General features: G+C 42.3%; 1 protein-coding gene across 4 annotated transcripts in view; it reads left to right on the forward strand.

The window, feature by feature from the left end:
- Positions 1–12,310, forward strand: part of RRAGD (Ras related GTP binding D) — a 40,646-nt gene that overhangs the window by 2,806 nt on the left and 25,530 nt on the right. For all 4 annotated transcript variants that reach the window (XM_061207368.1, XM_061207370.1, XM_061207369.1 and 1 more), the window contains exon 2: positions 10,793–11,088. In XM_061207368.1, the coding sequence (XP_061063351.1) occupies positions 10,793–11,088 (296 nt within the window). The remainder of the gene's footprint in view (positions 1–10,792; positions 11,089–12,310) is intronic.

Genomic DNA, 12,310 nt, shown 5'->3' on the forward strand with positions numbered 1-12,310 from the left:
CTCTGAGAAGAGATGTATATGGTGCACTTTGAACCATGAGCAAAGCAATTCTCTAATGAATTCCAAACCATCCTAGTGGACTTGGTTTAGTGCCTGAGCTTCTCGGAGACCTGGGGCTTTTTCCATGAGGTTCAGAAATCTACCCTGGTGGGTGGGATGCAGGCCTGACCAGCATTGCTGTGCAAAAGAATGTGATTGAAGGTGGGTAGTGTGATTTTTATTTCCCATAGTCTTACAAGGAACCTCTGATCTTATTTTTAAACCGAGTGCCTTGTACGTTTTACCACATTGTGTTAAGTTTGAAAATGTAGTGCAGCTAAGGTGAGCCTTAAACTGCACTTCTTTGGCTTATGTTCCAAATTTTATTCATGAATAGCAGGAATGTCCTTGAGCACTTTAGTTCTGTTAAGGACAGATTTGGGCACTTCTCAACCCCCCCTTTCAGCGTCGTTAATCAGAGATAAGATGAATCTCATCTTCAACCCCCATGCTCCAGATAAAACTCCAGAGAGAGGAGACAATAATTAAACCATTAAAAACAATTGCACCAAAAATATTGATTATTTTTAGACACATGGACTTTTAAAACTGTAATAACAAGGAAACCAATTAAAAGATCATATTTAATCAGAAAGTGAAATTATTTTTTCCCAAAGTCCCTCCCAATTTTTTAAGTTTTTTTTTTTTTAATTAATTAATTTATTTATTTTTGGCTGCATTGGGTCTTTGTTGCTGCACGTGGACTTTCTCTAGTTGCGGCAAGCGGGGGCTACTCTTCCTTGTGGTGCGCGGGCTTCTCATTGTGGTGGCTTCTCCTGTTGCGGAGCACGGGCTCTAGGCGCGCGGGCTTCAGTAGTTGTGGCTCTCAGGCTCTAGAGCGCAGGCTCAGTAGTTGTGGCGCACGGGCTTAGTTGCTCCGCGGCATGTGGGATCTTCCCGGACCAGGGCTCGAACCCATGTCCCCTGCATTGGCAGATGGATGCTTAACCACTGTGCCACCAGGGAAGCCCCCCCTCCCAATTTTTAAGGGAAATTTGGCTAAGACAGCTGCTCTGCCACAGTCCAGCTAAGTGCGGTCTTGTTTTCGTAGCCGCCTGTGCACTCTCTCAGGGTCTGAGGAAGTGACAGTTAGGTGGTCCCTGGAGGCACAGAAAATCCAGGGTCAGCAGGTGATCCTTCTCTGGTGGCTGTAAAGGCAGTGAATCTGGCGATTCACTTCTCATTATTAGTGTCAGCTTTTTTTTTCTTAAAATAATTTTTAAAATTATTAGTGAAGTTATCTTCTCATTGTTTCTTGAGGGTAAGTAGAGAGAATTGTTCTTCTGATATTGAATCCGTGGCTCAGAGATGCCAGGGGACTTTTCTGCAGCCACAACATGGGCTAGAACTGAGCAAGGTTTAGGAGAGGGTCAAGTACATGGAAATGTAAGTCCCTTCCCTTGTAACTCTGCCTTGTCCAAAAAGAGTTGGGTTGACTGCAACCCTGGCTATAGCTAATCTCTTGGGTTTCCTTCTGGTCCTGAAAATACAGAGATATATAAGTGTTGGAATAGATGGAAGCACAGAATAGTTAAAAATGATGTGACCAAGGTCACACCTTAGGCCCAAAGCTTATTCAAATACATATGGTTAGAGAGCATATTTTTATATCAGATGTTTGTAAACACGTTTCAGTGATTCCTGGTAGCATAGAATCTTGATTCTCTACTTTTATAAGAAATATCTCCCATTTTAATATTAGAACAGACCTGGGGTAGTCTAATGGAAAAAAGAGGCAGAATCAGCAAGTTCTGGAGTTCTGGATAAGGGGTGTGGCTCAGAGTTTGAAGGATTATCTTTTTCTGTCCTCCGGTGCTGTGTCTCAGAGTTCACCTGCTTTGTTCAGTCCCCCCAACTCGCATCACTGTTGGTGATATGATTTTACTTCCTATCACAATCACTTCTGTCCTGCTCATTTTTCTTAGTTCTCCTCTACTTCCTTTATTCTTGTATTCCTTACCTTTTTTAAAAGGCAACTTTTCAATTCTCTTTTAAAGAGGGCTTTAAAGATGTCCTGCGACAGTGGCTTTCCCTGGTTCTGCTGTAACATGCAAGACAGATGGGTTTTTCACTCCTGGCCTAACGCGCCCGGAGAGCTGGTGGACTTTCTCCTCTTGAGGACCTCTGGGGAAGACTCCAGCTCTGTTTCTCAGACATAAAACCAACCTTGATCACACTCAGAGTGATCGTTTGGAGAAAAAAAAAAAAAGCTCACAAGAACACTTTTCCATTCTTGCAGAAGCATTGGTAAATCAGAACACATTAGAAATGTGTTTGTTTTTTTTTTTTTTGGCTGTGCCACACGTCTTATGGGATCTTAGTTCCCAGACCAGGGATTGAACCCCGGGCCACAGCAGTGAAAGTGCCGAGTCCTAACCACTGGACTGCCGGGGAATTCCCAGAAATGTTATTGGATGCTTATGTAAAGGAAATATTCACATATAGAATCTTGTTTTTTAGTTACCTGCCAGTGTGATGTGAGAGGATTTCATAGAAAAAGATTAGGTCTTCACATATAAATAAAAATCACCTTCAAAAACCTTTGTGCCTTTGAAAATACATGTTCTGATTGCATTAAATTTTCCTTACTAAGTAGTTCGTTAATCAAACGGACAGTGAATCTTCATGATTTTTGCATATTCTCTTATTAACAGTATTAGTATTCATATATTTAATTGCCACTTGGGTTGGAATTTCTTACTGGACTCCTGGCTCTTGAATGTGTAAGTAGTTCCATTGATCAGAAATGTAAAGGGCTACAGATAATGATGCAAATAGAACCAAACCAGAGGCCTCTTCCTAAAACCGTAAGTATGTAGAACCTTAAGCCTTTGTGGACCCCACAGAATACTAATAGCAAAGACATTCTAACTTTCCCTTAAGCCTCTCGCTGTGGTCACATTCCAAAAAAGACCCTCTCGTTACCTAGGCTTGGGCTGGGGAAAAAAAGAAAAAAAGAAGCAGGGGTGGGTGTGTGGGTGTGTGTGTGTGTGTGTGTGTGTGTGCACGCTGACAGAGCCTGATAGATGAGGAAATAAAGGCTCATGGGCTCTGGGACATGTGTGGGCATTTACACAGCTGGTAAGTGGCCAAGCTGGGATTTGAACCCCAGTCTGGCACTAACACAGTACTTCTTCAACCATTCCATTTGCTACCACATTATCCTAATTCTTTTGTTAAATCTTTGTTTTATTTTCCAGTTTGGGGTCTGTTCAAAGGCGTCATCTCTTGGAGAACTTTCCTAAATTATAATAGCTCTCAATTGTCTGATACATCAGAATTTATGAAATGCATTTCATACAATACCTTGTTCTCCCCAGGAAGCCAGGGCCAAGCCTGTCAGGACTTCAATTCCCATTTTCCTGATTTCTATTTCCTTCTTTGTTGTGAACATTCCCAGCCCACAGATCAGTCAGGTGTGGCCCCCAGGCAGCCCTGTACCCAAGTCACTGACCCATCTCTCTCCCTTCCTTCTGTCGTTTTTGACAGGGCTCTGCCATTTCTGGGTTAAGTCATTAGCCTGCAGGTGTTAAAGGCTGACAGTGGCTCAGTTAAGTAACCCTTCCCCATAATCCTGCTCCTTGGGTGACTGAATTTTCCTGGGTTTCCTGGCAGTCTGGTTACAAAACTGAGCTATCTGGGAAATTTGGGTACGAACAGGATCCAGTGGAAGATATAGGTAAGGTGTGTTCAGTGCCCTGACCACAGAGGATAAACTTCACCTGGGCATAAAGCTTATCCTCTTGATACCTAAATGCTGGGCTGGGCCAAAGTCAGGTGTGGAGTTTCTTTTTAAAGCTTCAGCTAATTTAGCTTCACATTCTGCTCAATCACTTTCATTTAATCATCCCAACCAGCAAACATCTATTGAGTGTTTATCGTGGTAAACACCGAGGCTTCAGTTTTCACATCTGTGAAGGATAAATGTTATCAATTTGGGGATTAGAGATGACACTGTGTGCTATGCAGGTGCTTAGTAAATGGTAACTGCTGGTGATAAGTGGTTGGAACGGGTTGGTTTGAGCCATTTCTTGGTGGCTGAGGCCAAAACCTCTCCAGTGTGCCCTCACCCTCAGCCAACAAGATCAGGGGAAAAAAGGACCAATGGGGCACGGACTGCCTCAGCAAACTGCATTGCCGCTTCAAACCTGCCTGCAGCTTCGTATTCATATTGCCTTCTGAGGTCCCAGATCTTTTCCTCACCTGAGCCAAGGCCGACAGGCACCCCAGACTCAACAGCTTCAAATCCGTGTTCAGCCTCTTTGCCTTTATGAACTTCACGAACAGGTCCTTATTCACTTGATCTTCCAGGTCAGGAACTTGGGGTTTCTTTCTCCTTTGTCCCCTATGTTCAGAGGATCACCAAGTACTACTGAGTGGATTAGAGCTTCTCATGAATCCATTCCATCTGCCCATTTCCACATGCTTCTCATTTGTGTTTCTAGAAGAACCTAATTATTGTCAGGGAGGAAAAACTCTTAGGTTTGGAGTTGAAGTCCTGCAAATTAAACTGACAAACGACGTGAACAAGAGAAAAGTAGGTTTAATTAAGTACTAATGCATGAGAGTTCACAAAAAATTCGACTTAAGGAGGCAGTTAGAATTTGGGGCTTATATACCATTTTAACAGAGGATGAGGAGGGGTAGAGGGGCACTTCTGGGAGAAAAAAATGACTTCAAAGGGAATGCGGGAAGGGGCACTTATGGAAAAACAAATCACTGGAAAGATAAATGGGCCCATAGGAGAAAAGTTGGGAGATAACGATAGTTTGGTGACAGTGTCTGTTTGGGTGTAGGGCTGACTTCTCTCAGTCTCCAAGAAGAGAAGATGAGAGTTGCTCCTGGGGAGGACATTTTTGACAACTGAGTTCTTTTGGGAGGGTCTGCTTTAGGCAAATAAGGGACTTCAGGAACTCCAGTGCCTTTAGCTCAAAAAAATTGTTATTCCATAGTGGCTTATTGCTGTCCGCACACTGACCCCCTCTAAGGAAGTCTGTTTCTGGAGTGAGCTTCCTGATCATGTTAGTCTCCCCTTAAAATCCTTAGTGATTTCCTCATGGCTTGCAGAGTAAAATCCAAACTTGCATCTCATTCATGAGCTAGCCTGTTATCTATCAATTAATTTATTCAATGATATTTATTGGGTTCACACCACATGCTACAATGTATTTTGCCTGTGTATATGTGAGAGAGACAATAAACAAGTAAACAAGACAATATAAAGTAAAAAGATAATTTTGTATAGTGAAGTACTATGAAGAAGACATAGGGATATTAGGAAGTGATGGGACCCCATTGAGGCGAGAGGAGGTAAAATTGCCCCTGGGCTGAGTGGGAGGAGGAGCCAGGGGAGGCCTGGGGAAAGCCTGCTGGACAGAGGGAGGAGCGAGTCGGAGGGAGGAGCGAGTCGAGGCCCTAAGGTGAGGAAGCAGAAGGCTAGTGGGACTGCAGGGTAGGGAAGTGGTGGGGAGGATGAACCAGGCATGGGATGAGAGGGTAGCCCACTTAGGGCCTTTTGGGCTAAGAAGGTATTTGGATTTTATTCTAAATGCTGTGGGAAGCCGCTGGAGAGTGTGCAGGCTTTTCTTGTCTTTAAACTATGTTCCCTAAACTCCAGGAAGGCCACATCTCTTCCTGGCATGACCTTTCCCTCATTCATCTCTTTTATGCCTCCTCTTCTTTAAGACTCAGATGTTATTTCTCCAGGGAACCTTCTCGCTGAACCCATAACACCTAGATAGCAGTGCATTGTAGTTGTCAGTTATTCTTGTCTGTTTTCCCCCCTAATCGCTAAGGAATGAAGCTTTTCTTTGTGCCTGCAGCCTCTGGCTCAGCCCTGTCGCACAGAAAGAACACTTGGCAGACATTCAGGGAACCTTTATGAAACAGGAACAAACTGCCCTCTTGTAAATTTCACCTCTCTCTGGCAACTTCCTCCAAACCCCCGCGGACACTTTTAAAGAGCCCTCTTTGGGGTCCCACGTCTAGTCCCAGATTCTCCTGTAGTTCCTTTCTGATTTTCCTTTAAAAAAAAGTACTAGCCCTTTTATTGCCCCTTTCAAAGCAGCTCTCATCCTTCATCCTCTTTAACGCTTTCTTTTTTCTCAGGTGGTTCTTATCAAGCTTGAGCAAGCGCGTGATACTCAGGGAAATGTCATGGGCGTGTGGGAAGAGGCAGCCCTCTGCAGGAGGTCCGGAGGCTGGGGTGTTTTCTTTTCTGATGGAAGCTCCCTGCTACCACTCCTCGAGTGGAAGGAGATCCTCTGAGAAACCCCACAGGGTTTCAGAAGCAGAGATATTTGAGAGAGTGAGAGAGAATTAGAGGGAAGATTTTTGCCAGTAGGCTTTTCTGATGTAAGAAACCTCCCCTATTCAACAGCAGTGGCCTACAAACATTTTTGACTGTGAGTCCACAATAAAAAATACGTTTATATTGGGAACCAGCACCCACGTACGTATAAGTAAATGTAAAAGAGTTTCACTAGCAGTATTTGCTCTTGTTATGCATAACGCACTCTGATATTTTCTGGTCTCTTCTTTTGTCTTTGTTGCAGTTTTAGTACAATGCCAGCTGATTGGTGGCTAAGGCCCTGGGTAAGGGCTCTAGCACATACCTGTCCTGTGTCCTTGGGCAGGTTCCTTCCCCCAAGTTCCTCAGGTGTAAAACAGACTTGTCCTCATTGCGGGGGTAAAGTTTGTAGAGATGTCTATGTCTAGCGAGGTCCCTGGCACACAGTATATTTCTGTACATGCTAGTTAAATAGGACAAAATGCATCTGCATGGGTGTAAGGGATCTCTACAGAGTTGATGGTACTCTTGCTGATCTGACTCACTATTTCCCAGCTGTTTACATTTGGTGGCTCATGCCTCCAGCTGTGTGTGTATGTTATAGCTGTATGTGTATTTCACTTCCCAGCCACTCTATGTATGTAAACACACATACACACTCCCTCCCCTTTCCACAGTGGTCTCCATCACCTCCCCACTCTCCCAGGAGGAGGAGATCCAACCTCCAGGGCACCAGTGTCAATGATCATGCCACATAGAGACTTGCAGACCCTGCTGAAGAGAAGTTACAATCTGCATCCACATCCAACAGTATAAATTGGGAAGAAATAAAGACATTTATATGCACTTAAATATTTTTGTAGTTGTACATAATTAAATGTGGTACACCTATTTTATATTTTCTACTAGTTTGAGATGCTTATCCTTATATTTTAAAAAATTGATGCGTAACTGTGCTTTTCTAACAAGGACCATAGCATTCTCTTACTTACCTTTTGCCTACCTCTCCCTCACCAATCTCCCATGTGTACATTGTCTGGAATTTTAGTTTCTGATTTTTATTCAAAAATTTAACATCAGAGACTTGCTGGGTGGCTCAGTGGTTAAGAATCCACCTGCTAATACAGGGGACATGGGTTCGATCCCTGGTCTGGGAAGATCCTGCATGCTGCAGAGCAACTAAGCCTGTGCACCACAACTACTGAGCCTGTGCTCTAGAGCCCGCGAGCCACAACTACTGAGCCCGTGTGCCACAACTACTGAAACCCACATGCCTAGAGCCTGTGCTCCGCAACAAGAGAAGCCACTGCAATGAGAAGCCCACACACCGCAATGAAGAGTAGCCCCTGCTTGCCGCAACTAGAGAAAGCCCGTGTGCAGCAACAAAGACCCAACACAGCCAAAAAAAAAAATTAAAATCAATACTTATTTCAAATCAGTAGGTTTCAGTAAAATTTGTCTTCCATTGCTTGTTGCATTCCACTATATTTGAGTGTATTTTCTTCCAGGAGTGCATCCTTTTTTTAAAAAAATAAATAAATAAATTTATTTATTTATTTTTATATTGATGATAAAATTCATTTATTTTATAATCTGTGTTTATTCTGCTTTTCAATCCATATATCCTCCCTGCCCAACAGTTGTGTTTTTATTTCTAAGATCCATAAGGCCCTTTTTCATAACTGATCTTATTCTGAAACTGTCTGTTCTTGTTTCATGAATGCCATATTTTCTCTGATCTCTGAGTATTTTAATTATACTTGAAAGTTTACTCTGACTCCTTTATAACTCTGCTTCTTCGGGTATACATTCTTCCATTTGTTGAGTCTGTATTCTCTTCTATAATCTTGTCTTTCCTCAAATATTTGGCATTTGAGGAAATGTCTAGAGGGAGGATGGTGCTGCTTCCACCTCTTGAACTCCACACACATTGCAGTGAGAGTTAGGGAAGGTCAGAGTACTTGGAGGGGGTACTGTGGGTGCTTCCTGTTCCTTCTGGGCATCAGTGCCTCTAGGGCACTGCCCTCCCTCTCATACCTACCCTCCTACATTCACTGCTCCCACTTGGAAGATAGTCTAGTGTGTAGTCTAGTGTGTATGTAGGTGCAGAGTTTATCTGCTTGGCTCTTCTCACTATGATTCTCCAAATAACAACCCTGTTGGTTGTTTTCATGTCCTTTCCTGTTTGAGCTTCCAGTTCTACCTTTTCCAGCAGAACCCTACCATTCATAGTCAAGGGCTGCAGGTTCCCCCTTCAATCTGATCTTTGTGTTTCTTAGGGATTTCTCAGTAATTTGTCAATTTTGAGTTCTCTCTTCGGTCTCAAGCTCAGCTATCTGTGTTTATTTGTTCATCTATTTATTGTTCATACCTTTTCTATTGTGCTTAGGGATTCAGTATGGGAAGGGGAGACTGTGACATGTTCTTAGTCTGATATTTTTGCAACTGGAAGTCCTATTTTCTTTTTCAGTTCATGTCCTGCTTTTGCTAAGATTGACTTGTAATGACAGTACTGCGAGTATAGCGTATAATCCCTGATGAAGAAGAAGAAAGCTGGTGATCTTTTGGGTGGTTTAATTCCACATCACTCTGTCTAGGGCATATCATCCGCAATTTGTTGAATTGGGTTAAGTTGAATGGGAAAAGTGTGTGTGGGTAGGATGGGAGTAAAATGTTGCTTATAGTGGAATAGTGTCTGTGCACATCTACAGCTACTTACTTTTTCTTTATTCATTTACTGTTTTACCTGAAATTTATGTATTTCCCTGCACCTATTGCAAAGTGAAACATCAAAATATTATATATAGTAAATGAAATTTACTAAGATTCTATCAGGTAGTAACCTGTGTTTTAGATAATTGTAGAACTTTGTGAAAAATTCTTAGTTGCAATAGGGAAATAAAGGATTACTTTCCAGTCTATATTGGATTATGCTTAGATCAGGACCAGGGTCTGAGAAAGACATAATGAGGTGTAGCTCAGAAGGAAACAAAAAAGAAATGTAGAAAAATAATATATGTCTATTTATTTTCCTATATTCTGCCTTTTTTCTTAAAATGTTGGTTTCTTTTCTTGATCTTTCTCCAAGTTTCATACTGGGTCTTTTATTTTTCTTTACTTATTTTTTTTGGTCAGTCATGAAGCCTTAATTCCAGAACATTTTTATCACCCCAAAGAAAACACATACCCATTAAGAGTCACTTCCCATTTCCCCCTCCCTCTAGCCCCTGGCAGCCACTAAGTACTTTCTGTCTTTATGGACTTGTCTATTGTGAACATTTCATGTAAATGGAATCAAACAATATGTGACCTTTTGTGTCTGTCTTCTTTCATTTAGCATAACATTTTTGATGTTCATCCATGTTGTGGCATGAATCAGTACTTCATTCCTTTTCAATGGCTGAATAATATTCCATTATATGAATATACCACATTTTGTTAATCCATTTATCAGTTGATGGCCATTGGATTGTATCTACTTTTTGGCTATTATGAATTGTGCTGCTGTGAACATTCATGTACAAGTTTTTGCTTGGACATATGTTATTTCTTTATTCCTAGGAATAGAATTGCTGGGTCATGTGGTGACTCAAATGTTTAACCTTTTGAGGACCTACCAAACTGTTTTTCAAAGCACACCATTTTACATTATCACCAACAGTGTAAGAGGGTTCCCATTTCTCTACATCCTCACCAACACTTGTTATTGTCTGTCTTTTTTATTTTAGCCATCCTAGTGGGTATGAAGTGGCACGTCATTGTGGTTTTCATATGCATTTCCTTATGGACTAATGATGTTGAGCATCTTTTCATGTGGTTATTGGCCATTTGTGTATCTTTGGAGAAATGTCTATTTAAATCCTTTACACATTTTTTATTGGCTTATCTTTTTATTGTTGAATTGTAAGACTTCTTTATATATTCTGGATACTAGATCCTTATCACATATATTATTTGCAATTGTTTTCTCCCATTCTTTGGGTTGTCTTCACTTTTTTGATAAGTGTCCTTTGAAGCACAAAAGTTTTAAATTTTGGTGAAGTCCAAAATTGTTTCTTTGAGGTGTAACTCAAATAAACAAGCATCTCTTTAGTGCAGAGACTGATGATCTGGGCAAGGAAGGACCTTGCTCTGGCATGCTAAGACTGGATTCTCTCCCCCCATAGTCTGCCCCAGGAAACCTCTGTGCTTCACACTCCAGAGTCCCTGCTCGTGTTGGGGAATATCCCAGGTTTTCTGGTCTTCTGAAATTGTGTGAGAGGTGGTGATGCAGCATTTTTCAGGGTTTTGCACTTTGTAAAAGCTGGCCCCTCCATGAGCAGGGTGATGGAGTTAGCGCTCTCTGTATTTGGAAACGTAGCATTGTCTGTGGATCATAAATCACATCTGAGGCGGAAGTGAAACTCATCTCATTAACCGCTGTGACAGCATCTCACCCTCATTCTTGTTTTGTGGTTTCTCCAGTTCTGGACTTTAGCGACCCCTTCAGCACGGAAGTGAAGCCGAGGATCCTGCTCATGGGCCTGAGAAGGAGTGGCAAGTCATCCATCCAGAAAGTTGTCTTTCATAAAATGTCTCCCAACGAAACCCTGTTCTTGGAAAGTACGAACAAGATCTGCCGGGAAGACGTTTCCAACAGCTCCTTTGTTAATTTTCAGATTTGGGACTTCCCAGGACAGATTGACTTTTTTGACCCTACCTTTGACTATGAGATGATCTTCCGGGGGACGGGAGCACTGATATTTGTCATAGACTCCCAGGTAAGGCTCAGTCTCGGGGTACGGTGGGACTGTAGCCCCCTGCCCCAGGCAGCCCCTTCTTGCAAACAAGTTCCTTTGCAATCATTTTGGTTTGGTTTTTAGAGTCAGGAATAGGCCTTTCTACTAGACTAGCATTTCTCAGTTGGGGCTCTCAGGCTTTGCAAAGGGGAAAAGGCTCCCTTCACGCAGCCCTGACCAACATGCGATGTTCGGGAACTGTGTGCTCTCAGCAAACCCTAGAGGAAACCTCACAGACGGGGGGTGGGGGGGACCACCGTGCAGGCCAGTGACACCAACGATGTGTCCCCCCTCTGGTACTCTTGGCAGACATCTATAAAAGATCACAAGTTCTCTACAACAAAAATACATATATATCTACATTTCAAAATGTTTACTATTTCCTTTGAAGATAAAGTTCTAAGTGTGAACATTTTTCTTCTGAACCATATTATTGTAATTACTACTAGTACACAATTACAGCAGCATGCCTAGTATGTATTTTATAGGTAACTAAATACAAAATGTAAAATTTGAGATACATATATATTTTTTTCGACTTAATTCATGTATCTATGCTTGACTAAGACAGGATTTGGCATCAATTCTTTTTTTGTTTGTATAGCTGTAAGCACTGAGAAACCTTGTTCACATAAGGTGGATATGGGGTGGGTTTTGTTCTAGCATTCACTCAATTGTTTAACTCCTTCTAAGTTATATCCCCTAAATTACCCAATTTTCTACCACAAAAAAATTACATTTTCATAGTTTATCAGTAGACATCCTGATTGTGTCCTCCTTTCACTTTGCTGAAAGCAAAGAATCGGGAGCCCCTTGACTGGTGAAGAACCTTACCACCCAGGCGTTAAAGTCGCTCACTTTATTGGTATTCAGACCAGCCTTCTGAAGGGTCTCTTTGGCACCCTGGGTTTTTAAGACCCTGGGCCTTTCTCCTGTGAAGTGTGGGCAGAGCTGGTGGTTTAAGAGGAGGGGGGGAAGGGAAGCAACAGGACCACAGATGCATCTCCGGCAGGTCAGTCTTAGCAAAGAGCACAGGTAGGAGGACTGGGACATTGACATTGACGTTCTTCAAACTCTCCATGTTCAGGGACTCTTAGAAAGTGTCCCCAATGAGTGGCCCAGCCCGAAGGCCCTCCTGAGGGCTCTCTTTTTGTAGCTGTGGGGGAATAAAAGACAACAAGTCCTGCAGGAATGCCCTAAGCCA

Source organism: Eubalaena glacialis, chromosome 12 (assembly GCF_028564815.1).
Source record: "Eubalaena glacialis isolate mEubGla1 chromosome 12, mEubGla1.1.hap2.+ XY, whole genome shotgun sequence".
In the NCBI taxonomy this organism is placed as follows: Eukaryota; Metazoa; Chordata; class Mammalia; order Artiodactyla; family Balaenidae; genus Eubalaena; species Eubalaena glacialis.